Source organism: Pelodiscus sinensis, chromosome 23 (assembly GCF_052426305.1).
Source record: "Pelodiscus sinensis isolate ZL-2025 chromosome 23, ASM5242630v1, whole genome shotgun sequence".
NCBI classification, from domain to species: Eukaryota; Metazoa; Chordata; order Testudines; family Trionychidae; genus Pelodiscus; species Pelodiscus sinensis.
In genome coordinates, this window is record NC_143074.1 from 4,903,692 (window position 1) to 4,931,668 (window position 27,977).

General features: G+C 54.7%; 1 protein-coding gene across 1 annotated transcript in view; it reads right to left on the reverse strand.

Annotated features, from left to right (window-relative positions):
- The window catches only part of NIBAN2 (niban apoptosis regulator 2), an 85,380-nt gene extending 66,198 nt beyond the window's left edge, over positions 1-19,182 (reverse strand). Inside the window, exon 1 of the mRNA XM_075905812.2 lies at positions 18,644-19,182. Within this exon, the coding sequence (XP_075761927.2) occupies positions 18,644-18,698 (55 nt within the window). The 5' untranslated portion in view covers positions 18,699-19,182. The remainder of the gene's footprint in view (positions 1-18,643) is intronic.
- Positions 19,183-27,977: the final 8,795 nt, after the last annotated feature.

Below are 27,977 nucleotides of genomic sequence, written 5' to 3' on the forward strand. Positions count from 1 at the left end.
TTTCTCCACATCTTTCTTGAAATGCGGTGCCCAGAACTGGACACAATACTCCAACTGAGGCCTAACCAGCGCAGAATAGAGCGGAAGAATGACTTCTCGTGTCTTGCTCACAACACACCTGTTAATGCATCCCAGAATCATGTTTGCTTTCTTTGCAACAGCATCACACTGCTGACATATTTAACTTGTGGTCCACTCTTCCCCTAGATCCCTTTCTGCCGTTCTCCTTCCCAGACCGTCGCTTCCCATTCTGTATGTGTGAAACTGATTGTTCCTTCCTAAGTGGAGCACTTTGCATTTGTGTTTATTAAACTTCATCCTATTTATCTCAGATCATTTCTCCAATTTGTCCAGGTCATTTTGAATTATGACCCTATCCTCCAGATTAGTCGCAATCCCTCCCATCTTGGTATCATCTGCAAACTTAATAAGCGTACTTTCTATAACAATATCTAAATCATTGATGAAGATATTGAACAGAGCCGGTCCCAAAACAGACCCCTGCGGAACCCCACTTGTTATGCCTTTCCAGCAGGATTGTGAACCATTAATGTAGTCACCTCGTCTCAAAAAAGATATATTGGCATTGGAAAAGGTTCAGAACAGGGCAACAAAAATGATTAGGGGTTTGGAACAGGTCCCAGATGAAGAGAGACTGAAAAGACTTGGACTTTTCAGCTTAGAAAAGAGGAGACTAAGGGGGGATATGATAGAGGTTTGTAAAAATCATGACTGGTGTGGAAAAAGTAAATAAGGAAAAGTTATTTACTTATTCCCACAATATAAGAACTAGGGGTCAGCAAATGAAATTAATAGACAGCAGGTTTAAAACAAACAAAGGGAAGTTTTTCTTCACTCAGCACACAGTCAACCTGTGGAACTCCTTGCCAGAGGATGCGGTGAAGGCTAGAACTTTAACAGGGTTCAAAAAAGATCTAGATAGATTCATGGACTTTAGGTCCATCAATGGCTATTAGCCGGGATGGGTAGGAATGGTGTCCCTGGCCTCTGTTTCACTGGAAACGGAAGATAGGGGAGGGATCATGTGCGGATTACCTGTTGGGATCCCCCTCTCTGGGGTACCTGGCATTAGCCACTGTCGGCCGACAGGACACTGGGCTAGATGGCCCTTTGGTCTGACCCAGTATGGCCATTCTTATGAATGTTGTGTGTCCAAGGATGGGTTTGCTCCCAGTCGCCCACCTTCATGGTGAAATTGATGCAACTCCTGCATCTAGACAAGGCCCCAAGCAGTGTCTAAGATGCTCTCTTTCTGGACTCATCCTAGCCCCGCAGTGTCGCTGAGTGCAGCTAAAACCCCTCAGAGCTGAGTCCAGAGATTGCAGGGCATGCATGCCTACAGCTCAGCAGCCGTAGTACCTCAGATGCACTCAGAGGTCATCGCTGGCCCCATCTACACTAGGAGTTTGTTTGGTTTCATTGGGGGGAGTCAATAAGCTCTCACCCCACCACCCCCCAAACTGGGGTTTGACTCCACTGATCCTGTCTGCCCCAGGTGAGTAACTGAGCTTCTGGTCTTGCTTAACAAAACCCGGGCAGTCCGTAGGGCTTTCGACGGCACTTAGCCACACTACGGACAAAGCCTCTGGCTGCACTAGCCGCTTTGAATTCCTTCTATTGCTCTTGCGGGGAGCGCAATCAGCCCATCACATGACCTAGCCGCTGGAAGCAGACAAAGCACCACGGATGGCTACGTCAGTGCTCTCGCAGAAGAGGAGAGTGAGGGGGGATTGGAGAGCAGCCATCAACTCCGAGGGGGGGGGGTCCAAAGAATGGAGAAAGGCTTTTCTCGGGGGGAGGGAGGAAGCAGATGGCAGAACAAGGAGCAATGGTCTCAAATGGCAGTGGGGGAGGTCTAGGTTAGATATTAGGATAAACTATTTCCCTAGGAGGGGGTGAAGCACTGGGATGGGTTCTCAGGGAGATGGTAGAATCTCCATCCCTAGAGGTTTTTAAGTCCTGGCTTGACAACGCCCTGGCTGGCATGATTGAGTTGGGGTTGGTCCTGCTTTGGGCAGGGGCTGGAGTGGATGACTCCTGAGGTCTCTTCCAACCCCATGATTCTATGATTTTCACCTCTGCTGGAGCTGCTGCAATAGTGGGACATGTGTAGCTAGAGCAGAGACTTGGACCTGGCTTTGTACACACCACATAGCAAGAGACAGCCCCCGCCCCAAACGATGGACAACAGAAATAGGGTAGGATGAGAAGTGGGCAAACCACGTCTCAGATCTTACAGCAGGTTAGTGGCAGAACCAGGCACAGAATCCAGCTTGGACTCCCAGTTCCGCAGCCTCATCGCTGGACCATGCTGCCTCTTGCTAGCTTGAGCATGAACTTGTCAGAGAGTGGTTAAGCTAATAAAATTATGGGGTAGCCTCATCATCCCTTTAAATCTCCCTCCCTGACTCCTGAAGTACCCAAAGGGTTAACTTTCAGCCTGTGGCACAGACTTGAGTCGAATCTTTATTCCATTCATGTCCAACTAGAATACTCAAATCCCCTCCCCAGGACTAGATTTAGCTCGCACCGGGAGCATTTCCCCACCAGAGAGGTGTTTGCTGCCCCAGCCACGCACACCCTGCTCCCACGCACAACACTGGTAGGACTTTGAGGAAAGGTATGGTCTTGAAAGCAAGTCAGTAAGAGAATAAGGGACGGCTGGCACGTGAAACGTGAGCTCTGTCAAGTTTGCGGCTTTGTATTTCTCTCCACCCTGTTGCTTTGTCAAAGGCTCCTGTGGATCAAGGAAACTGACGTTATCCGGGTTATTGTCAAACATACAAAGGCTCTGTCTACATGCAGATCGGCATCGGTGCGCGTTCAGACACGCCCATCTCAGCAGAGGAGTGGCTTATTTCAATTGAGCTCCTTCCTAATGGACAAACTAAACCCTAGCCAATCCTGTTTGAAATCGAGTCAAGCCCACGCTGCCTTTTGCAACAACTGCTTAACAAAACCCTAACCAAACAAGTGGGACGGTACAAGTCTCCATGCAGACAAGTCTGAAGGAAGCTAACCGGCAACATGAAGGCAGGAATTCCCCTCTGCTTTTCAAGTTAAGGTTAATAGGCGTGGGCACAAATATTTTCAGACTGAGAAGTGTCTGTTTTAAGTTGGTGCCCCTTAAAAAGTCACTTTCCGAGCAGGCGGCAGGTAGCTGCACTTGGTGCATGGACGCGTCAAACTGCCAGGGACTGCAAGGTTGCAGGTTGTGGAGCACAGCACAACGGGACACGTTACAGACTGACCTCCGGGACCAGGAGGTCAGACTAACTCAATGGGGGTGGGACAGGCTGAGGCCCAACTGGTTCGTCCTCTTTTGCATGGTGTGTGTGATGCTGGAGGGGTGGAGCTGCAGGTATTTGGGGCGAGGGACCTATTGCACAACCCGGCTTCTCCCCAACTTTTGGCAGCGCTTCCCAATTGAATTTCAGCAGATGTGGCGTAAGCGCTGGCCCTCGCTGGGAGAGCCCAGCCCATGATCAGACTGACAAAAACTTGGAGACACCATTGAGCCAACCACAGAATTTGGAGTAGGGATGCAAGAGCGCAGCCGTTTAAACAAGCTCATGCTTATCGGTTACCTATCAGTTATCCGAAGGGTCACATGTGGCTCCTCGTCCGGCTCCCCAGGAGCAGGGTGGCAGGTGGGAGCTGGTAGTCCAGGGAGCTCACTGCTGCCCTGCATGTAACCACTGAAACGTTCAGCAGTGACAGATAATTACACACGTTTTAACAACCCTAATTTGAAGTGAACTGGAGTAGCGCTCTATTGGCTCTAATGGAGTCATGCTAGCTGGAGATCTGGTCCTAAGAGTCTCATATGGGTTGCAATTCTTGGAAGCAAGTGTAAGGCCACCAGGCAGAACCGAACCTGGGACCTCTGGAGCTTCCTGCATGAGCCTCTACAGCTTGAGCTAAAAGCCAGCTGGCTCTCAGCTAAGGCTGCAGAGTAGCCTCATGGTCCCTCTCTCTGTAAAGGGTCTCAGTGTCACGACACAGGACAGTGACCCATACCCAGTGGGTGCGCGGCTTACTTAGGCAACCTGCATGTGGGGATTTCCGTGTATTACAGAGTTTGACAAGCCCAGCCCCCAAACCTGCTCAGACCAGGCAAGTTTCCCGGCTTCTGCTGGAACTTTGGCAAAATTGAACCCTCTCTGCAAAACAGATGGTGATGTCATGGAGTCGACAAATCTCGACAAAATCGTCAGGATTTTTCCAGACAGTTCTATTGCCTTGCTAGGCTTGGCTCTCACTTGGACTGTGTCTAGACTACATTCTATTTTCGAAAGAGGATATGCAAATTCCCATGGGAATTTGCATATCTTCTTCCGATCTCATTTTTGAAAGTGAAAGTAGTCTGGATGCGTTTTTTCAGAAAAAAAACCCCACAACAACAGCCTTTTCCTTAAAAAAAAAAGGGGGGGGGGTAACACTTCTCTTTTTTCAAAAAACACAGGTTTAAAAAAAAAAAACCCCACACACCACACATCCAGACTTTCACTTTAGAAAGATCCTCTTTCAAAAGTGAGATCAGAAGAAGATATGCAGATTCCTGCAGAATTTGCATATCCTTTAGAAAACCCCCTGTAATTTAGACATATCCTTGGAGCTGTAGGTACTACTACACAAGACCTAGAAGTAGGTAGATAAACCAAGGCAGGCAGAAGCTACCAGACCAGACCAGACGCCGTTATGGGGAGGTCAGATCACCAGTTTGATAACAGCAACTTCTTTATCTCGCCACCTGGCCTGGGTCATTGGCTACCTCAGATCCTCTTGATTGATCTGTCCAAAGCTGAGTGCCTGCCAAGTGCCTCCATCTCATCTAGAGTCTATTTTGCTGCACCTTGTCATGAGTGGCCGCGTGACCTCAACCCACCACGGAGAAGAGGAATGCAATTGGGGGATGACAGGGCCTGCATGAGGGAGGCGGGACAGTTCATTCATTGCCATGCTGCTTGGAGACCCGTATTCGGCCTCTATGACAAAGGATAAATGGGCAAAAGTCAGACATCAGCAGAAGCCTGTGGGGGGACATTTTAACCTGCCTGGGCTCTCAGTCATAGGTTTAAAAGAAGCCGTTCTTCTACAAAGGAATTTCACCAGCCAACTACAGAGAGCGCGCAGAATTCACCTTCATATGCAAATCTGACAGTTTCCTTTGGCCTGAACACTACAACATCCCATTCATGGGATGGCCCATTATAAAACCAGCCTCCCTTACATTTAAGCCCTGACATCAGAAGCTAATGGGACACTTCCAGCCCATTCAATTAGCCTCATTAGTTCTGGCACTGCAATTCACAAGTATTTCTTCCTCCCCCCCCCAAAACCACCACCCCCGGCAGCCTTTTTTCTATTATAAATTCTGAGAGTCCCCACTTTTATCCTCCACTCCAGCCCACCTGAGGAAGTGGGGTTTGCCCACCAAAGCTCATGATTCTAGATATATTGGTGTTAGTCTCTAGGATGCCACAGGGCTTCTCATTGCAAGTCTGAAGACACTTTCCCGGTAGCAAGGCGATGGTGGCAAATCCTGCCTTGAACCCAGCAGGAATCAGGCTCGCAATGCGCAGCCCACCCCAGCGCTCTCAGCTCTGCAAGAGCCACCCCGTGCAGGGCTAAGGGTGGCGCCTCCCTTCCCGTGCAGCCCATCCCGGCTCCAGTAAAACCCTGCACAAGAACATTCCAGGCACAGGCGTTCCCTCCCGGTCGGACCGGGGGCCGGCTATATCGGCTTCGAATTGCAGCCCCTGTACTGCGTTGTGTAACTGGAGCAGGCGTGGTACGTCAGCACCGCTGTACGCAATGCCAGACTCTGGAGTATCACCCTATTACCCAGTTTTGCGGTAGCTTCCCTCGCCTACATGGGACAGGCCCAGAGGCCATTTTGTGCTTGTGAAATATGGCAAGGAGACAATTCCCTGTGATCCCAGGAGCCCGTGCAATTCAATCCAGCAAGTGACCTGTCGCTGTGCATGATGGGTAGCAAGTTTGCCAAGTTCTCTTGGTCGCTCTGCAGGTTTCTTCCCAGTAGGGCTGAGTGTTTCAATCTCCCCTCCACCCCACACCTCCACCCGCTTCCATTCCTCTTTCCAAGTCGTACAAGTTCCAACCGTGCTCCTGCTGCGGGTGCCAAAGACACACTGAGGTAAGCGCTGGCAAAGGATCCAAGACAGAGTTTAAATCCTTTATTTTTAGCGTATCGGCAGTGCCGTCTACAAAAGCAAGAGCAGTATCAGAGTTCGGATCGACCATTGCATAAGCTTCCCAAGAGAAGAAAGGATCTTTTGCAATTTGAGTGTGTGTGTGTCACACCGTTCTGGTCTGCAGAGCCGGTTTGTGCCAACAGGAAACCCAATTCCAACATTCCAGCGCCCAGAGGGAAAAAATAAAACACAAAGACTTTCATATATGCAAAAAACAAGTTTATTCAGACAACCAACCAGTCTGTTTTCAGCTGTTAGCAGGAGCTGGCGCTTTGGACTCTTTGACACATGCTTTTCTATCCACAGGCCTCACATACGAACCCCTCATCGAAGTAGACTCGAATACAGATCTCTCTTTCCTAGCTGGAGCCTTCTGCCTCCACATTGTGTGTTGGATCCAGAGGACAAGCTGGTGACAATACCCAGAGCACACTGGTTTACATGCATGTGCTGCCTTGTGTCCTTTCTTCCTCTAAGCACGCTCTAAAAATCCACACCCAGAGAGGGGAGCTATCTGGCCTCAGAATCTGGCCCATGGGAGTGTCTTCCCAGCTGATCACCACTGGGGCAGAACACAAGAGTCCAGGGAGGGACTGGGCTCCCAGCAGCCAAGCAGCGAGTGGATGCAAAGGGAAGAGATTCAGGGAAGAGACTCAAGGCGTTGGCGACAGATCCTCGTGGGTTGGAGGAGACGCTAGCCCCAGCCAATCCAAAGGCAGGGCCCGTCTGTTAGCACACGGGGATCCTGCGGCATTCCAAGGACGTGGGGAGCTCCCAGAAAGCTTCCAAACCAGATGTTTCCGTTCCGTCAGGGGCTCGAACGCTGCAGGCCTGGTCCGCACCAGCCCTCTCCCTGCTGCCGAGTCACCGCTACTGCTGTGCCAGCGCGGGTGTCCAATGGGAGCAGGCGCTTCCAACGCCATGTTGTCTAGCCTCCCTGCAGGGCTGGATGACATCGGAGCCCTGTCTACACACTGGGCCGTGGTGCCCAGAGGGCTGCAGGGGGCCCGGGAGGAGAGAGACCCAGTGCAGAAAGTCACCACTTTTCTACTGTGCAGCGGGCCGAGAGCCCAGCCCTTTTGCCCGCAGAACCTGGAACGTCTCCAGAACCCACAGGGCCCCCGAGGTCCACACGAGGCCTGGTTGGTGCAGGGTCTAGATTCCAGCACATCCCCTCATGGAGCAGCCTCGAAGGGCTCCACATACGTCAAACAGACCCACCACTCCAGAGCCCGGAAGGAGCTCGCCTCCCAGCAGAGAGGGCACCGAGCCAGGTCACGTCTCGCGCCTCGTCCCTTTGGTCTCGGCTGATGGGCGCGCAAGCAGGCAGGTAACTGGGTCCCAGCAGCCTGTAGGGGAACCGGGAAACTCAGCCAGTAACCCGGCAGGAGCGTCTCTGTGGAGAAGGCAATTTCCACCTCACAAGCCAACAAGCCAGGTTTCCGCAGCCAAGGGGACCCTTCCCAGCCCTCAGCAAGATCAAGACGGAGCTGCCCAGATGCATGCTGGGTGGGGGCCCATGACCAGCGCATTGGGGAACGGAGAAGCCAGAGGACGGAGAACGACTTTCAGCTGCGGGCCCAGCCCTTCTGCCAGCGGGACCGGGAACATCTCCAGAAGCCAGAGGGTCCAGTGATGGCCACACCTGGGCTTGGCTCATGTAGGGACTAGATCCCAGAGCTACATGCTGGGACTGGCTAGCGGGAGGCAGAGAGACAGGGAAAGCGAACACCCCTCTATTCCCTGCTCTGTAGGTGAGAAATGCCCCCAAACCCTGCCCCCAGTCATGCAGCCGGGCCCAGGAAACTTAGAGCAGCAATCACAGAAACAGGCAGCCAGTCAGTCGCCCCACCCTCCCTGTGAGAGGGAGTCCCCTTTATTCCCCCAGCCTCACACACACTGCTCCAGTTAGCGCCAGAAGCACTCAACTACTGCAAGGAAAGGCCACATGCGGGATTCCAGCCTGGACAGAAGCCCTCAGCCTCCCCAATTTGGCAGACCTAGACTCTGCATTAAGGACATTGTACTGCTTCCATTGCACTGTCCGCCCAGGATCTGAGGTGGTTTTAAATAAGTAAGCTCACATTATTCCTTACTTAATCCTCACCCCACGTAGGGAAACTGAGGCACAGGGCAAAGCGACATGCCCAAGGTCACAGCCTGTCAGTGGCAGAACTGAAAATAAAGTAAGCCGTGTGCATGATCCAGAGGACCATTCCACCACCAATACATTCAACACGCAAGCTTTCAATGCCTCCTCTGATTTGTCTGCCAGTACCAGATTGCCCTTCCTTTCCAAGACGAGGAACCGTAAGGAACACAGGCTGGGTTCTTGTGAGAGATTCAGCTCGGTCACTACAAGACGTGCCCAAAGGATTTCTCTTCCAGTCTCATGAATTGGAGGAATCCTTTTGATCCTCATTGCTAGTCCACGTGGCTTGGCCACAAGTGCCTCAGGCAGCTGTTTGAGGTGGTGGTATTTGAATGCAATGGAGGAAAGGGGTTTCACCCGAACCATGCATCACACCGTGCTCTGAACCCCCTGCCCAGCCCCACCAGCCACAGTTCTCCAAGGCAGATGCAAGAGAACTGCCTTGCATCTGCCTTGGCTACCCAGGATTAGCATTGGGCTAGTGAGAGAATTGGGAGCAGAGGAAGCAGGCATATGAAACCCATCTCCTTGTCTATACCAGAAATAAATAGTCAAGCCTGTATGGCAGCAATGGGGCTCCTACTTCAGAGAGCAGCTATGAGAGCACTAGTTAAAACAAAAGGAAGTATTTCTTCACATAACCTGTGGAACTCCTCGCCAGAGGATGATGTGAAGGCCAAGACAATAAAGGATTCAAAAAAGAACTAGATACGTTCATGGAGGATAGGTCCATCACTGGATATAGGGCAGGGACGGTGTCTCTGAGCTCTGTTTGCTAGAAGCTGGGAATAGGCGACAGGGTAGGGATCACTTGATTCCCTGTTCTGTTTATTTCCTTTGAAGCACCTGGCATTGGCCAGTCGGCAGACAGGCCACTGGGCCAGATGGACCTTTGGCCTGACCCAGCCTGGCCGTTCTTATCCACTAACCCTGGTCAGAACCAGCGAGTCAGGGAGCCACCTCCCTACTGTCAGCTGATGCCATCTCCAGCTCTGGAGAAGCTGGTGGTGGCTTCCTGTCTGCTCCAGGGGCAGGAGACAGGGCGGGGGAGGGGATGGGGGTGGGGCTTCTTTTGTCCCCTCCCACCTACCACAGGTAGCTGGGCTGTGAGCACGCTAGGCCAATGTTGCCTTTACTCAAGCATCTCAGGGAGATAAAGCCCAACAGACAAGCTGTGTGCAAGGTGGCGGCAGCAGCACTGGGGCTCTGGTACGGGCCTGCCAGACCCACGCCCCTTGGTGCCAAACCCCACCCGTTCAATCCCTGGCATTACCTAAACTAGCCGTACACACCCCACCAGCAACAGATTTCCACCAGACGTTCTGCCCCCCCCCCCCCCCAATGGCCCCCAGTTTATCAGCCCCCCCAGTCCCACAGGCCGGACACTGTAGCCACTCTGCAAAGCAGCCAACTCCTGTGTGAACTCACAAGCTCTCCACCACAAAGGCGAAGTGGTTCTCACCCTGTTTACCACTGTGGGCCGCACACAGCGTGTTTCGTGGGCTGTAGCCGCACAATACTCCCTGTACGGCCCTGAGCACGTCACACGGGCCCAGCAGCTCCTGGGCTGAGCGCCGATGTGTGTAATCTCTGCTAGAGCTTTACCCAAGTCCAGCCCCACCATCCCGGAGGCGGTGTGGGGAGGGTCCCTGCAGGGAGACTGCTTCCCTGCTTTGTTTTGGCTGCAGATGGCAGGCCCATGCCAAGAGGGGATTGTAAAAGCCAGAGGAGGAAATGCAGTGGGGGGGCAGGGGAAAAAGTTACATTTTTTGACCATTTTTAGAAGTTTCTCAACTTTCTGCCTAGTGAGGACAGACCAGAGAGGTGTGAGGAGTAGAAGCCACCGTGGCTGCGGCTGCCGGCCTCCTCTAAACCGGGAGGGGACACAGAGGAAGCTGCTGGGATCAGGGGAGCTACGACAGAGGAAGTGAAGATGGGGGGCAGGAGAGAGACTCCTTATGACAGCTCAGGACTGCGAGAGAAAGTGGGTGGGGGCGTCTCCGTCAGGAATGCTCAGAGAAGCCAGAAGCCACATTGGTGATCGTAGGGAAACAAACTCGGCTCTGTAGTGCAGGGCTGAACCCTCCCCTCCTGCCCCGCCCAGAGCGCCTGGCCGACAATTAAAGCCACAAAGAAGGGCCAATTTTACAGGTGGAGAAAATGAGGCACAGTGAGGGGCAAGGACTTGCCCAGCTCCATTCGCAGGACGCTGCCCTGGATTCCTGATCTGTCACTCGAGGCTGACTTGACCAGCATTCTTAGGGGACACTGTCTCCCATCCCGCACCCCTCGGTCATGGGCTCACAGGGGGACCCCCCAGCAGGTTGCCCTAAACCTGTAGCAATGCACCCCTTCCCCCTCCTGAAGAGACGCCCGCCCCCCTCCCATGTCCCAGCCTTTCCTGACAGGAGAGCACCAATTCCCTCCCCACTGGCAGCAGAGGGGAAGAGACCCTCCTCCTGCAGAGAGGGAGACAGGAAACAACTCCGCTCCCCAGCTGAGGCCGACTCCACAGGCCCCTCTGCTGCTGCCAGGGCTCGGCCACCTCCTCCAGCCTCCCCGCGTAAGCGCCCAGGGCGGAGATGCAGTAGTATGGGCCACCCAAAGCCCGGCGAGCCCCTTGGCATGGGGAGGGGAGGGGGGTTCTGTGCCTGGAACCCAGCCTGCCAAGGGAAAACCCAGGACGGCTGCAGCGTGGCATCCGCGAGGTGCCGACGGGAAGCTCTGAACTGCAGGGAGGGAGGAGAATGGACGCACCCACTTCCCTGGCTCCCCATCCACAGGCAGGCGTCTGTCTCTGAGCCCTTCCCCCTTGTGCCCTGACAAGCCAGCGCTCGTGTCATGCCTTTGGGCTGGGGGATACCAGCCACCCCCCGGCAGCCCTGGAGCTGCCCCCCGACTCGCCTCTCGCGGCGCAGCCTGGGCTGACTGCACGTGGCAGGGCTAGTGCCGTGTGGCTCACTCAGAGGCCCTGGCAGCTCAGGTGGCAGCATGCAAAGGCCTGAAACACGTGCACAGCCTCGCTAGTTCAGCTGGCTGGCAGCTCCCACAGCCGGGCCAGATTGCAAGGGTCAGGAAAGCACTCAGCAAAGGAGAACCTGGCAAGACACAGCAGCCAGGCAGTTCCTAGGGCCCAGGGACACACCCTTCCTGACCCCGCGGCGTAGGGGCGTTCCTCGCAGGCGGGGCTCGCTCAAAGGGGGGGTCTCAGGCTGCAGCCTCAAGTTCCCATCTCGGGCCGTTGAGCCACACGGCACAGAAACAGCCCCGGCCCCCTTTCCACAAACAGATTTGAGAGGGCCGCCCTGGGCACCGGTACCAGGATGAAATGGGTTCCCCCGGACCCTGCAGCCCACACCCTGCTCCCATTGTGGGTCAGCTGCCACCAACGCTAGGTCCTCTCTATGGAGCTTGCCCTTGCGGCCGGCAGCCCTAGGCCTTGGAGGGACAGGCTGGAATGCACTTTGGGCGCTGCTGAAGGGGGTGGGATCTTGGGAGGTCGCTGGGGCCCGTCCGTGGCTGCGCCGCAGGAATTTGAATGCGAGCTGGTGTTGGCTGGCAGGTCCGCGGAGCTCCTGCAGCGGGGTGCGATGCTTGCTGGGGCTTGTGCTGCTCAGGCAGGCACGGCCCAGCGTGCAGGGTCAGCCGGGGCTCTCCAGCTAGGCTGGAAGGAGGCAGCTGCTGAAGTGGACGGCAAAGCACCCGAGAACCAGAGTCCAGCCCCACTATGCTGAGACTGGCCAGGAGCCAGGCAGCTCCAAAGCTCCTGATGTACAGCCAGGGTGGAGCCGCCCCGCCAGCGAACTCCCACCGCATCCTGGGCTCCACTCCGGTCTGGGCCACGTGTTCAGCCCTTTGATACCCCCAAGCTGGGGCACTACAGCCCACCCCCAACAACTGCTCACAGAACAAGGCTTGAAAAACAGCGACACAGCCCCCCAGCCAGACGGGCTAGCGCTACACCCATGCCCCTTCAACAGGCTGGTGACTTCCCTGTGTCTACACAGAGCCCTGCCCTCCAGCGCTCAACCAGGCACGACTGGGAGCTTGTGGCAGACCTGCCCCCTGCCGCATGCCAAGCCCTGCCCCCTGCAAGCTGGCAAGCCAGGAGAAGCCAAAGCAGAACCACTAATTGCAAACAGGCTTTCGGAGAGTGCGAGGAGAAGAGAAGCTTCACTTTCCTCCCCTTTAACTCTGGGGAGAAGGAGCATGTGTGTTCGGGGCGGGCTCTGCAGAACGACGGGGAGGAGTTTTCCGCTGAGGGCTGGAGGAAGGAGAGAGGCACCTCCAGCCGATATTCTCCCTCTCCCCGCCCTCTGAACTAGGCCACAACGGTTTTGCCCTCCAGTCACTTGTGTTTACTCCCTGGCGCGTTGCTAAGGGACTCAAATCCCCTCCAGTGGATGAGGTTTGGCCTCCGGGCGCTCACTCAGAGGGACTCTGTCAGGGCTTGTTTTACACAACAGAAAGTCTCCGGTGTTGCATCCTGCAAACCCAGCAGCAGCCCGGGGGAGAGAGGAACAGCCGTCGCTTTACCGGGCCTTGAACCATGCACAGCCAGCCCAGGAGGGGCACCAAATCTGGGGTCTACGGCAGGCAGGCAGGGGGGGCAGAGTGGCATGGTTTGAGCACAGGACCAGGAGACAGCCCCACGGGGCAGCTGGGCTTTAGTGCCTGTTAGAGGAGAGACAGGGAACAGAACGGAAGCCACATGACGCCTGCACCCACCGAGCCTCTGGGCCTTGCAGGGACCAGCCTGCCATCCACGGAAGGAAAAGCCATTCCCAGGACACTCCAGTGTGCTGATTTTCCAGGCAGGCGCAGAGAGGGGCCAAGATCACTCAAGCTCGCTAGCGGTAGCTAATTATTCACTCAGCTCTGAGGCGAGCCAGGGACCTTTGGGGAATCAAAAGTGTTTTAATTACATTTTTACGGTCAGGGCCAGCTGAAACCCTGCCCGGGGCATCTTAGCTGGATTCCGGTGATAGTCAGAGGCAGGCTGGGCTCCCCCTCCAATCTTTGGGGAATTCAGCTCCAAAATTTGCCTTGAGGTGAGCCCACGGCGAAGACCCGGTTTGCTCGAGAGTCCGCCCACAAGCTCTGCTGTCCCCTTACACAACATCGGCGCAGCGCAGACACGACTGGCCGCACGGCAAGGAATCTGATTAACCGGGGTCATATGCACTGGTGCACGCTGTGTCTGCGCACTGGGAGCTGCCGCGGAGACAAGGCCTCCGGTGTCTCCTTCTCACTCTCTTCCCCCCTCCGCGTAGTTGTGCGCGCTCATGCCCGCCATCCCAGGGACAGCAGAGGGAGAGCGAAGGGGCGAGGCTGGGCTTGCTCAGGCTCGAAGGAGGCTCAGGCAGGAATAAATTCGAAGTGAAAAAACAAGCCGTGAGGCCGTGGACAGGGCATCCCAGTGCCACCCCAAGATTGGGGGAGGCACTTGGCTCACAGTTGCAATAACTAAGGCCTTTTATGCCGGGCACCTCCTGGAAACTAACCCCAACCGCTCCCTGAACATAGTGCGGCTGCTTTACTTAGGCAGGACTGGAGGCGAGGTGCCAGGGGACGGGCGACTGCCTTGCTAGGTTCCCAGCCCAGCAGCGCACGGGTCACCTCAGGCAACACCCCAACCGTGTGCGATCCAGGGCGTTGCAGAATGGATGGGGAGAAGGCCCAGCCGGCGTGGCAGTGACATCCCTAGCAGGGACAGGCCCTGCTTCCCAACCGTCCAAGTGACCCAGGCCAGGGGGTCTCAAACGCTGTCGCATCACGACTCCATAAGACCGGCCAGACTGGGTCAGAGCACAGGTCCATCCTACCCAGCAGGGAGGCGAGCAAAGCAAACGCCTCCCTACCCCTCCCTACCCGCAGCACGTAGTGAACCCGCATTTGCAGAGGTGCTCAAAACGCATTGGCTGGAACTGGAGCCGGCTGGAAAGGCACACACGCCTCAGGGTGCGCGGGGGAACCACTGCATGGAATGCGCCTTGTCCCCTTAAAATAAAACCGGCCCTAGGGGGCATCCAGGAGCCTAGCGGTCTGGTGGGCAGAGCAGCGCTCAGACTCGGACCCTCCCGGGGCCTCTCTCGGTCTGTCCCAGCTGTTGAAAACCCGGCACAAGGGGGCACCTCGGTGCGACCATGCTGGAGGTGCCCTGCACCAGCACTGGCTGAGCCTGGGAGGCCCTATGCTTGGCTCCAAGAAGCCCACCGACAGCAGGAGATTCGGTGTAAAACATGGAGGGCAGAGGGAACCCTGTGGCTATTCTAGCAGAGCCAGAGGGCCATGCAGTCCTACAGTCGTTAAGGGCATCCATTAGCTGCTTCCAGCATAACAATGGCCCCACCCCATTTCTGCCCCTCTTCCCACAGCAGATACCCTGAATGATCCATCTCCCAGTCAGGGAAAGAAATGGGGGAGGGGGGGGGGGGACACACCCAGAGCCCCTGGCATTAAGAGAATGCAGGATCCTGGTATGGGGAGGGGGCATTAAGGGCTCTAAGAATGCAGGGAGGTAGATTGGTAGATCCACACGTGTGGGAGGAGCTGGGGGTTGCAGGGAGTGACAGAAACAGAGGGAGGGGGGAGGGTAACACGCAGGGAGGGGTGCCAGGCGCCCCCGAGGCCTGGGAGCTCAGCCAGTGACAGCCAGGCAGCGCGACTGCTAGCGAAGCCAACGGGAGAGCCCAGGCAGGATGGTTCGGGTGGGCCAGGGGAGCACGTTGGGACTGTGGGGGAAGGGCCAGGAAGGATGGTGCAGCTGAGTCACCGGCACGTTGAGTCTGCACTAGTGCTGCACAGGTGTCAGGTGGGGGCCCGCCCACACAGGCCGCACCCAGGTGGGGACAGGTGAGGGAGCTCTGGAACTAGCAGCCTCCCTCTGCCCTGATACGATGCTGCCCAGCCAGAAGGGGCTGGCTTCCCCCATGCACACCGAAGCGCTGCCCCCCCTCGCCGCCCCTCCTCCAAGCAACCGGAAAGACTGTGACCGAGCACAGGGCTGTAGCTCCCCGAGTCCCTGGCACAAATGCCAGCAGCCCCACGTTCCCTGTGCCTTGGAGAAGCCAAGCAATAGCTGAGACTGATCACTGGGAAGTTCGTATCCATTGGCAGAGCTTGTGTTCCCCCAGCCCTGCCAAGGAGCAGAGGGCCGGGAGCTCTCAACTGGTCTGGGCCTGCCCTTCGAGGAGCTGCTGAGACCTCCGGCAGCGTCTCCACTGGCGAGAGTTTGCAAACGGCTCATCCTGCACCAGGCAGTTCCGCGTGGCTTGCAAGGGGCCTGCGGTGCAGAATGGGATTGGGCATTCCAACCAGAGCCATGAGCTGCAAGCCGCCCACAAACACTTCGGGGGCGCACATTAATGAGGCCATTAAGTAGTAATGATGGCAGCAGTTACGAGAGGCCAGGCAGTTGGGGCCTTCAGAGCATGCACGCACACACGCCCCCAGTAGTTCAGCTGCCGTTGTTACCAACACTACCCAAGATGACCAGATGTGGAAAAGACTGGAGGAAATTCTTTGGGGGGGGTCTTTAAAAACTTTGGACAAGTTGTGCCTTCTCTGTGTGATTCTAGCCAGTCATTCCCCCACCACACACCTCACTCCCCAACTTGTGTAGGTCTTTAACACAACAGGGGAAGGGCCAGATTTGAAAGATAAGGAAAAAAGATGTTTTAAGGCTGTTTGCACAGGGCTAGTACAGCGGAGCCTTGCTCCTGATGGCCCCTAGGACGCTTCCTCACATAAGTAGCAAGTTAGCAGGACTCAGCAGTAGATTTGGGGTGGAGACCCTCAGGCCCGGGGGCTGGCTGTGGCCCCCCCACTTGCCTGAATCCAGCCCCCAAGGTTCAGGGCTCCCCCCAGCATTGGGGAGCCCGTGCTGGCGCTCCAGCCCCACCCACCACCCCACCAAAATCTACTAGACTGGGCCCCCCCCAGGCTCTGGTGTGCCAGGGGAATGTGGGGAGCATTTTTCTCCCCACTCAGGAGCCACGTCAGTGAGGGTTTTTTGGGCAGGGGATTTCTCATTTGCATGTGGAACCCGATTGATTTTTCTGTGGGTCCATGGTCCCTGCCCCCCAAAAAAGTTCCCTGCCCTGATTTAGGAGCTGAAACACACACACTTGAAATTGGAGCACATTTTAACAGTGTCCATTTAAAAAAAAGGGGGGGGGGGGGGAGAAAGAGGTAAAGGGAAGCCAGATCATCTGCTTTCCTACAAAGAGACCAGGCTAATAAAATCAACTTCCCTCACTCCTTGCTTTTAACAAGCTAAAGCCCCATTTGTTATAGTCTCCCTTTAAATAGTGTTTGGCCCACATAAAACTTCATGATTCACAGAGATGAATAGGAAGCTTGACAATACTTTACAGTAAGTGACAAGTCATAATTTCTCTGGTATTCAGCAACGCAACACCATTAGTCACGTTGTGAGCCTCTGATAGTAACACAGCTGCAACGCACTGTTCCTCTGGCATTTTAACTGTAGCTTTGGATGAAGTGACCACTCCATTAGAAATGGGGGGGAGGGGGAAGGCAGGCCATAGTTTTCCTCCAGGGAGTGAGGTGGCCGAGTCACCTCTGACTCGGTTTGGAGTTTCCAAGGTATTTTGGTTCTCCAATGGGAGAAGCTGGTTAGGTCTTGTGCCATCGAAGCCGCGTCTCCAAGCGCAACTTGATTTGTGAAGTCCGGGGGTCCAGTTTAAGCACTTAACTATTACGGCTCACAGCGCCTCCAAGAAGCCTCTGTTGTCACTGTAATTGAAGCCTACGAAAGGCAGGGACAGAGGTCAAGTCCTGCAACTCAGAGGCCTTTGGGGGCTCCAATGTCGACCTCATAAATTATGAGGCGTCCCAAGAAAAGAGGGCGACACAGAGGCCAAGTCACACTGCTCAGTGGCAGGCTGACCCCACTTACAAAGGTCAATCAAGTAACTGCAGGCACCAATTAGTCCCCCAGCCTCGGCGCAGTCAGATGCCATCCACGGACAAAAAAGCAACTGTACAGAAGCCACAATCCCGTGCTTAGACAGGCCACTCCAAGCCGGGCTAACCAGAAACCCTGATGCCCAAGTCCAAGAGGAATCTTTAAGTCAGACACATCAGACTGAGAGACCTACAACATCAAGAGTAAACGCAGGGCAATCAATAGCTGCATTGTCACTTCTCTAGACTCCAAGGCCCGACATTTCAGGAATAGGAGCTCAGCGGGCAGTAGCACTTTGCCCAGCTCCCTACTCAAAAATCCATTCACTACCAAAGTTATCAGAAAGGAGACACAACAGATAGTAAAGCCAATAACTATGCTTGATCTTTGTCAACAAAAGCCAAGAGGCAATACAGGGCAGCTGCAGCCTGGTCTGCACAAGAGGCAAACCCATTGCTGGCCTAGGTCCAGAGGCCAGATCTGCAACCCTAGCCACACCGGCAGCCCTCTGTGCCCAGCAGTGTTTCATGTAAGCTCTCCCCCTCAGAGATTCAAATGCCACCCAGCTGATTAGCAGAGCTCAAACAGCCTCCAGAGAGAGCAACATATGTTTCTAATGGTGGTACACATCCACACGTGCCTCAGTGCACATAACAAAATTCATTCTGCACATGGGGAAAACCCACAGGATTGGGACCCAAGAGGTCTCCCCTTCAACCAATGGCGAACATGGCTTAAGGGCTGGTGGAGGGAACAACACTTCTCCACATCAGCCTCCCAGAGAGCTGTTCCCCTTCCTTCCCCCTGCCCACAGAAGCCCTGGCCACACCAGGGCTGTTCGCCTGAAGCAAATCCCTTCTTCCTGCAGCCAACGCAAACAGCCACCGCACAAGTCAAGCCTTTCAGAGGGGAGGCAGACACTTCTTTGCCCCGCTCCCCCTTCCGAGCCAGGCTGCTTCCAGCTCTGCGGAGGAGAGCCCCGGAGCTGCAACGTGGAACTTTTCAAAAAAAGTTTTAAGGCGTTAAAACAGGCGCCCCTAGCAGGGAGGGGAAGGAACCCCAGGCGGAGAGGGGGCTACACCGGGGTGCTGCTTGGGGGGAGGAGGGATTCCTCCTGCTCACCGACACACGCTTGGGAACGGCCCCAAACAAACATCCTGCTACTTGGGGGGGGGGGGGGGGGGAAGCAAAAACAACGGAGAAAGTTTCCTCCAGCCACGGCCAGCTCCTTCCCACGCACGCCGCCTTCCACAGCGCAGCCAGCGCCGGGAAGGGGGCCCCCTCCAGCCGGCTGGGAACGGCCCGGCCCCGGCCCCTTACCTGAGATGTAGAGGCGCCTGCTCTCGTCCAGGTGCGTGGAGATGACAGCGCCCATGGCGGCCGGGGCGCGATGCTCACGGGGAGGGAAGCGCAGCGGGGGGCGCGCACCCCCAGGCGGCTTGCGAGTCCCACGGGGGTCTCCGGGCCGGGCCACCAGTCCGCTGCGCTCGGCTACCGCCGCTCCATGGGCAGGGAACCAGCCTCGCTCCTCCCAGCCGAGGGAAGCCCTGGGCGGGCTGCAGCCGAGACACTCCTGCCTACGTCCTCCCCCCGCCCCGGGCCACACCCTGCGCGCAGCTCCGGGGCCTGGGCGCGGGGTCCTTGCCGGACCGCGAGTTCCTGCTTCCCGCGCGGGTGGGGGCTTGTAAAACACCGTCCCGGGCCGCTTCTCAGAGGCCTTCTCCGGCGAGGGTTTGGGAGTGCCACGGGAAAGCCTCCCCCTTATCGAATGACTGCCCAGGCCTTTGCTAACCACTAGCCCACCTGGCCCCCCGCCCACGTGGGACCGCTAGGAACCTGCAGCCCCCGGGGAGGCCTTTGTCGGGGAAGCTGATTCCTCCCTGCAACTAAACAGGGCTTTTCTCTTGCACCCAGGGGCCTGCCTGCCCCTCCAGCTGCTCAAGGGATCTTCCGGCTCCTGCTTGGCGCTTGGCTTGATTTCTGACATTGCCTCACCTGGGATTGCAACATTTACCCAGGCCTGTATAATTCCCCCCTCCCCCAACTGTGCCCAGCCATAAACCACAGCCTGGACTCTTTCCTCGCGCCAAGGTGCATCTGGTACTCACCAAGGCTACGTCTAGACTGGCATGATTTTCCGGAAATGATTTTAACGGAAAAGTTTTCCGTTAAAAGCATTTTTGGAACAGAGCATCTAGATTGGCACAGACGCTTTTCCGCAAAAGCACTTTTTGTGGAAAAGCGTCCGTGGCCAATCTAGACGCGCTTTTCCGCAATAAAGCCCCGATCACCATTTTCGCGATCGGGGCTTTTTTGCGGAAAAGAAATCTCAGCTGTCTACACTGGCCCTTTTGCGCAAAAGGGACTTTTGCCCGAACGGGAGCAGCATAGTATTTCTGCAAAAAGCACTGATTTCTTACAGTAGGAAGTCAGTGCCTTTGCGGAAATTCAAGCGGCCAGTGTAGACAGCTGGCAAGTTTTTTCCGGAAAAGCGGCTGATTTTCTGGAAAAACTGGCCAGTCTAGACACAGCCACCATGGGTAACTTTGGACATCGCAGCAGGGTGTGGGTTTGCTTTGCTACAAACCCTCCTCCTTCCCTGCTTTTCCCCACGGTCTCTAGCCTGTCTGAGCCTCTGCTGCTTGGCCCCTTTCCGGCTTAGTACAGCAAATGCAGGACTTAAACCAAATACCCCTCTCCGCTGACTTGGGCAGTGCCCGGGAATGGGCTCCCCACCCACAGAGCCATTCACTGCCCCTGTCCCAACTCCTGCATCTCCACTCCGACCCAGAGGCAGCCTAGGGGCCCGAGGGTTGGCCCGGCCTGGGGAAATCGGTGTTGCACCAGTGCAAACCCTCCCATGCAGACACACTGCACTGGGCTGTCCCACTGCAGTGGGCTCCGCACTGGGCTTCTGTAATGGGGGCAGGGCTTCGATTTCTGTCCAGGGCCTTTTGCTGAGGGTGCGCTGATGTGCTCTTAAGGGAGCTGGGTCCCCAGGAGAAGCCAGATTTCGCCCCAGGCTGCAGTCCCGGTCAGCTGTTCTGGGGCCGTACTGGGCTCAGGCCTGGCCCCGTGCAGTGTCCCCCTCTTGCAGGAGGACAGACCTGACACAATGGCCATGTGACCATCCCTCCGGGGAGCCCTTGGCGCAGAGAGACGCAGGGGCCCTGCCCAGGAGTGGAGGTGGCGGGAGTGTGGCCAAGGAGCTTGGCCTTGGCTGCTGGAAGGGCCTGCAGGGAGCTCTTGCTTCTCACCAGCCAGAAGGCAGAGCAACCTTGCGGCTGCTCTAGCTAGTTGAGGGCCTGCTCCAGACTGCAGGACGTCACGCACAGACCTTTGCCTCCCTGGGCTGGGTTCAAGGGCTCGGCCTCTCACAGGTATTTGGGTCCCTATGTCCTGCTGAAATCGGTGGGTGTTAGGATCCAGCCAGTGAGTCCGAGTTTATATGGGAGTGAGTCGGGCTCAAGGACAAAGCTGTGAGGCCTGAACTTTTCCTGGGGGTACTGCTTGCCTCCGGAGGCAAGGGGAGTGTTTCTGGCCCAGCGTGACTGCTCTGTGTACAAAACGTCCTGTTTATCCCCTCTGACACCGCTTTTCTTGGCACACCGAGCTCGGCAAAATTCCTCAGGCATCTGCGAACACCCTGGCAGGGCTGGAGGGAGCTGGAGAACGAGCCCGGCTGCCTGCCCCACATTCATATCCAGTGGGGATGGTGCCTGGGGTCACCACCTCTCTGCGCTGGGAACGGGGCTGCCCAAACCCAAGTGTTCTCGCAGCCGGGGCCCGGGTAAACAGCACCCGCCCAAAACACACAGTGCGGAGAGCGTGCGCGCGCATTGTGCAATGCAGGGCTGCAGACCTGCCCGGCCTGTGCTAAAACACGCCACCCTGGGCGGGGAGGGCGAAGCCCTGCAAGGAGGCAGAGCCGGCCGGTCGGCTGCTTCTGGGAAACCTGCTGGTTTGGTCTGGGAAATCTGCAGCAGAGCAGCTGGCTCCATGACATACGGCTGGGCACTTCCTACATGGGGATTCAGTCTGGACCCGATACCCTGCCCCCGCCCGCCTTTAGGAGCCATTGCCCCTGTGTGAAATAAGGTAGCTGAGAACCGAGAGGGGGGGGCTGTTCCCCCTGCTGCATATTTACCATCCCTCCAGAGAACTGGGGCTAGAGGTGTGACACATGGGGGTCACAGCCACCGGCCACCAAACCTGTGGCTCTCAGTGGGAGAGGGGAAATGGATGAGCGGGTACTGGCCACTTGTGGCAGCCGCTATCCTGGCCCAGCAGTGCGCAGAGAGGGGACCTGCAGGGCTGGAGAAGTAGCCCAGCTGCCCACCCCACACTCACGCCCAGTGGGTCCGGTGCATGGGGTCACACAGTGCTACTCAGGTGTGCCCCTGGATGGAGTGAGGAGGCAGGCCCAGCCCTGAGGGACAGGAACTGCCGTTGCTGGGGGCTCGCTCTCTGGCCCCGTGTGAAAAGGCACCTCACGTGCTGAAGGTCGCTGTGGGGAGCAGCCCCCTTCCCCTGTTAGCGCCGCTGCTGTGTGAGTCTCCAAGCCTTGAGCGAAACGACAGCTCTGCAGGCCGAGCTGGGTGATGGCTCTGCCAGCCACCACTAGAGGGCGCCTGCACCAGTGGGCGTGGCTTACAGATGCAAAAGACTCCACCCGCCACCACCCGTCCAGGGATGCCCCGCCGCTGGGGCCATCTGGGAGCTGGCCTACCAGAAAGGGGTGAGTGGCCAAGGGACCTCACAATCCAGCCTCACACTCGCCACTGACTTAGTCTTCAGTGTTGAGTGCTGCAGAAGCCCATGGCCCAATGGCCTTGGAGACGGAGCCTCGTTCTCCCTCAAGCGCGGCTCCGTGGGGGGAGTTGGCCCTGCCACACAGGCGTGGGACTGCAGACTCCACCACCGTCCAGCCCACGCCCACTAGCAGATTTATTAAGCTCTCTAGGTGGTCTCACCGCTAGAGAGCAACACAGCCTCACCCTCTTAGTCTCGTCTTTCTGGCCCTTCCTTAGCAATGGTTGTTAGACACCCACCCACCCTGGCCTGCTGCCTGGTCTGATGAGGCTGCGTTTTCCAGGTCATGTTTCCAAATCAAGCATCCTCTCTCTCTGCAGCGGCTGGTCAGTGACCCAGCTGCCACTGGCATGCTGCTGATGACTCAGGATCACAGGGGAGTGAAGCAGCTCTGGCATTGTTCAAATGCCCCCTGCCATCACCAGCCCTGCTCCTCCTGACAGAAGGTTGCAAAGGACAGAATTTCCAGCTGAGCCCTTTTGTCAGCCTGGCTCTGACTGTGGTGGGTGCTTAGCAGAGCTGCGGGGAAGCCAGAATTTCTATTTGGGGAGGGGCAAGGGGAAATCCTGTGACTGCAACATTTCTTTGTGCTGAATCTGAATAAAAACAACGGATTTAGACATTTCCACTAACAAAACTTCCAAAACACCCTTCATTTTGTGCCAAAGAAATGGGTTCTACATACACAAATAAAATCAAAACATTCTGTTTTATTGTTCACATTTACAATGTTCTATCATATAAAATAATTTGCAAAAAATGAAGCGTCATCCCAAAAAACAAAACCACTAAAAGCAGAACTCTCCTCTCCAAAAAAGTGGCCAAGCCAAAAATTTCATCCTGGTCAAAATGCTGATTTGGAAAAAAACCAGAAAACAAGCATGTTCTCGTGGGCTGTTGAAAAAACAGCGTTTTCTGATGGAAAAACATTCCGTCTGAACATTTTCAACCAGCTCTCGTCTAGTACTCAGTCCTTGGAAATCTGGCCCTGAATTCTTACGAAAACCTCGTCCCAAAGGCCTAAGAATTTGCTTACGACTGTATATTGGGCAATCACAATTCATGTCAGGATCACAAAGGTCAGCACATTTTTGTTAAGCTTTTCGTAGGTGAGAAAGGGTTCCGTCGGTCAGTGATCAGTCAAGATGCACAAATGCCAAACCAAGCGTATATCAAGCTCTTTGGATCTTCCTAATTCTAGGTCCCCTTCTTCTCCATTTCCTTCTGTTTTACCCCCACTCATTGCAGCATGTGTGAAATTAATGAAGTTTATTGAAAATTAGTTGTTTTTCCCATAGGATTTTTTTAATCCATTTTTATTAAAAATGTGGATTTTCATTTCCCCCCCTTTTCTCTCCCATTTTTCTTCCTTCCTCCTTAAGTTTTTCCAAATAAAAACGTTTCAATTTGGAATAAAAAATGTCCTTTTCCAACCACTGGTCCGACTGGGAATTAGCTCTGTCCTCAGCAGGGCGCCCCCTTCTGGCCATGGCTGCTCCACTCTCTCCTTGATCCACACCACTTCCAAGACCACAGCATCCTCTTCAGGACACTGCTGTCCGGCAGCACCCACCACACTGGTCTCCACCCCCTTCTGGCGGTAGCAGCAGTCCACAGTCTCGCGCCTGCCACTGTGGCCAACATAAGAACATAAGAACGGCCGTACTGGGTCAGACCAAAGGGCCATCTAGCCCAGTAGCCTGTCTGCCGACAGTGGCCAGCACCAGGTGCCCCAGAGAGGGTGGACCCAAGACAATGATCAAGCGATTTGTCTCCTGCCATCCCTCTCCGGCCTCTGACAAACAGAGGCCAAGGACACCATTTTATCCCCTGGCTAATAGCCTTTTATGGACCTAACCTCCATGAATTTATCCAGCTTCTCTTTAAACTCTATTATAGTCCTAGCCTTCACAGCCTCCTCTGGCAAGGAGTTCCACAGGTTGACTACACGCTGTGTGAAGAAGAACTTTCTTTTATTAGTTTTAAATCTGCTACCCATTAATTTCATTTGGTGTCCTCTAGTTCTTCTATTATGGGAACTAATAAATAACTTTTCTTTATCGGCCCTCTCCACACCACTCATGATTTTATAGACCTCTATCATATCCCCCCTCAGTCTCCTCTTTTCTAAACTGAAAAGTCCCAGTCGCTTTAACCTCTCCTCATATGGGACCCGTTCCAAACCCCTAATCATTTTAGTTGCCCTTTTCTGAACCCTTTCCAAGGCCAAAATATCTTTTTTAACGTGAGGAGACCACATCTGTACACAGTATTCAAGATGTGGGCGTACCATAGTTTTATACAGGGGCAGTAAGATGTTCTGGGTCTTATTTTCTATCCCTTTCCTAATAATTCCTAGCATCCTATTTGCCTTTTTGACCGCCGCTGCACTCTGTGTGGAAGTTTTCAGAGAACTGTCCATGATAACTCCAAGATCTCGTTCCTTATTTGTCCTAGCCAAATTAGACCCCATCATACTGTACGTATAGTTGGGGTTATTTTTCCAGATATGCATTACTTTACACTTATCCACATTAAATTTCATTTGCCATTTTGTTGCCCAATCACTCAGTTTGGTGAGATCTTCTTGGAGTCCCTCACAATCTGCTTCTGTCTTGACTATCCTAAACAGTTTGGTATCATCTGCAAACTTTACTACCTCACTGCTTACCCCTTTCTCCAGATCATTTATGAATAAGTTGAAAAGGATTGGTCCCAGGACTGACCCTTGGGGGACACCACTAGTTACCCCTCTCCAATCTGAAAATTTACCATTTATTCCTACCCTTTGTTTCCTGTCTTTTAACCAGTTCTCAATCCAAGAAAGGACCTTCCCTCTTATCCCATGGCCATGTAATTTACACAAGAGCCTTTGGTGAGGGACCTTGTCAAAGGCTTTCTGAAAATCCAAGTATACTATATCTACTGGATCCCCCTTGTCCGCATGTTTGTTAACCCCTTCAAAGAACTCTAAGGGTATGTCTACACTACCCCCCTAGTTCGAACTAGGGGGGTAATGTATGCATACCGAACTTGCTAATGAAGCCCGGGATTTGAATTTCCCGGGCTTCATTAGCATAAAGCTAGCGCCGCCATTTTTAAAAGCCGGCTAGTGCGAACCCCGTGCCGCGCGGCTACACGCGGCACGGACTAGATAGTTCGGATTAGGCTTCTAATCCGAACTATCTGTACGCTTCGTTGAACGAGGTGTACAGATAGTTCGGATTAGGAAGCCTAATCCGAACTATCTAGTCCGTGCCGCATGTAGCCGCGCGGCACGGGGTTCGCACTAGCCGGCTTTTAAAAATGGCGGCGCTGGCTTTATGCTAATGAAGCCCGGGAAATTCAAATCCCGGGCTTCATTAGCAAGTTCGGTATGCATACATTACCCCCCTAGTTCGAACTAGGGGGGTAGTGTAGACATACCCTAACAGATTAATAAGACAGGATTTCCCTTTACAGAAACCATGTTGACTTTTGTCCAACAAATTATGTTCTTCTACATGCTTCACAATTTTATTCTTTACTATTGTTTCGACTAATTTGCCCGGTTCTGAAGTTAGACTTACCGGTCTGTAATTGCCAGGATCGCAGCCTCAGTCTAGCCCCTCACCTCGGGGGCAAGCCACAGTCCATAAAGGTCACTCCTCACTGGGCATGGGGCAGGGGAGAATCCATGCCTGCCTACTACTCTGGGTCCCAGCCCAGGGATCCTCTGGTGGCAGCCTTGTCCGGCCCTTCTCTACTGCCCCATGATCCCTGCACCTCCCTGATCCTCACATCAAGCCCGGCAGACGTCAGGCTGGAGCCTCCCTCTGTCGCTAGCTCCCCTGAGCCTGCCCAGCAGTGCTTTCTGTAAGGTGCCTCGCTGCGGCTCTGCACCTTCCCCCATCAGGCCAGCCCTGAGAACCAGCCCTGCACCTTCCCCCATCAGGCCCCCAACTGCCCTCTCTCTGCTGAGCAGCTCCTTATGTACATGGCTGGCCAAACAAGCTGCCCTCTGATTGGCTTCTTTAAAACCTTTCCCTGATTGGCCAAGGCTCTGCGCAGGCTCCCTCCAGCCTGCTATAACCCCTTCCCTGCCAGACTGGGGCAGCAGCCCTAGTACCATCCCCTATTGTCAGGTCTGAAAAAAGTGACCTCCCACCTACTAGCTTGAGGAACAAACCCACTCGCCCGGGCGAAAAGCCAGCGCAGCCTCCCAGGCCCTGCCTCTTCCAGCATAAAGGCAGCAGAGCAGTTAACGGTGGCTCCAATGCCAGTTCAAGTCAATGGGAAGGTAGGTATCGGGTTGGGCCCAGACACGGCTCGCTCTTTGCTGCTGGGGTTGTAACATGCTGTCAATCAACAGTGAGAGCAAAACTCTCAAGGGCCTGGTCAGTTTTCTCTCTGTGCAGCCAGCGTGGCCAGACAGGAGTCACCCAGCAGTCTGTCTGCAGGCTCAGGCAGCCCTCTCCTGCTAACACAGCACTGACCTTTGCAGGGCTTTCTTTCCTCCAGGAAGGGGGTAGAAATGGACACCGGGGAGAAGGAGATAGACTGGCCTTGCAAACACGTACCCCCAGCGACTTACCTTCGGTATTATCCCAAGAGGCCCGGAAACTCCTCAGTGGGTCTTTTCATTGATACTCCTGAACTAAAACAGCGCCATCTGGTGGCCTTGTTCAAACCCCGTACCATTTGGCTGGGCCCCAGTTCTGGCCTACTTGCTTGGGACATGAACCAAGCGAGTGGTAGGTGGCTCACTGGTTTTTCACTGACCTCAGTGCGCTTTGGATCAATTTCCAGTTTATTCAAGGACAAGGAAGATAAGGACTTCAAAATTACACTGTCATAAAGATTCTAATCACCACAGCTAATTACACGTAGGCGCAAATCACGAAACCAGTGGTTCTCAACTCATTTCAGTCCATAGACCACCAGGCCCATCAAAACATTTTCATGGACCACCTCCAGCATATGTAGCACAGGACGAACAACACAGCAAACGCTCAGCACGACAGCTACACTGACGCTCAGAGCCTCAGACGCAAGTTACTGGCAACACAACGCGGTTGCATCCTAGGCGACGCTATGGATGACGCGCCGCCTGCTTGTGAACATGGCGTAAAACAGCCTAACGGCAGCGCCTGCTCACGCCATGTGACTTTGGACAATGCTCCTGTGGACCACCAAAAAAGTCACCATGGACCACCAGTTGAGAACCACAGCACAAAACAAGTGTAAGTGTCTCTTATTGGTTAGAGCCAGCTGAATTATCCGTAGTGAACATTTTATCCTAGGAATTTGGACATTTTTCCTTTGGCTTATTGATTTGTGCAGCCAGCTGTCGAGGGCCTTTGCTATCACGGTGAAGCCTGTCCAAGAGGCTACGATTCAGCAAAGCACTCTAAACACATGCTTAACGTTGTAGGCATTTGCTGAAGTCCATTCCGGTCTAGCAAAGCACCTACCTTGAAACACATTCTTCATACTGCAGTCAGCTACGTGCTTCGGTGCTTCCCTGAATCAGGACCGAAATACCGATGGCAGGTTAGACAGATGCTCAAAAGAGAGCCGGCACATAATTTGTGACACGTTTTTCCTTGTCACTTGCTAAAGACATTATTGGCTCATAAATGTAGTCACAAGGACCAGCTCAGCTCTCTATCTTAAGTGCTTCAACGGGGCTGACCTTGAAGGTAGATACCAGCTGTCCCTTACACCTGCTTATCCTGGAGGTAAATACACCCTGGTTTGGGAGTGAAGAGCTTGCCTATGTATTTGAAGAGCACCCAGAACCTTTCCCTGCAAGGGGGGGCTGTGTTTGCAAAGCCACACTGCAGATGGAGGTGTGACTGCA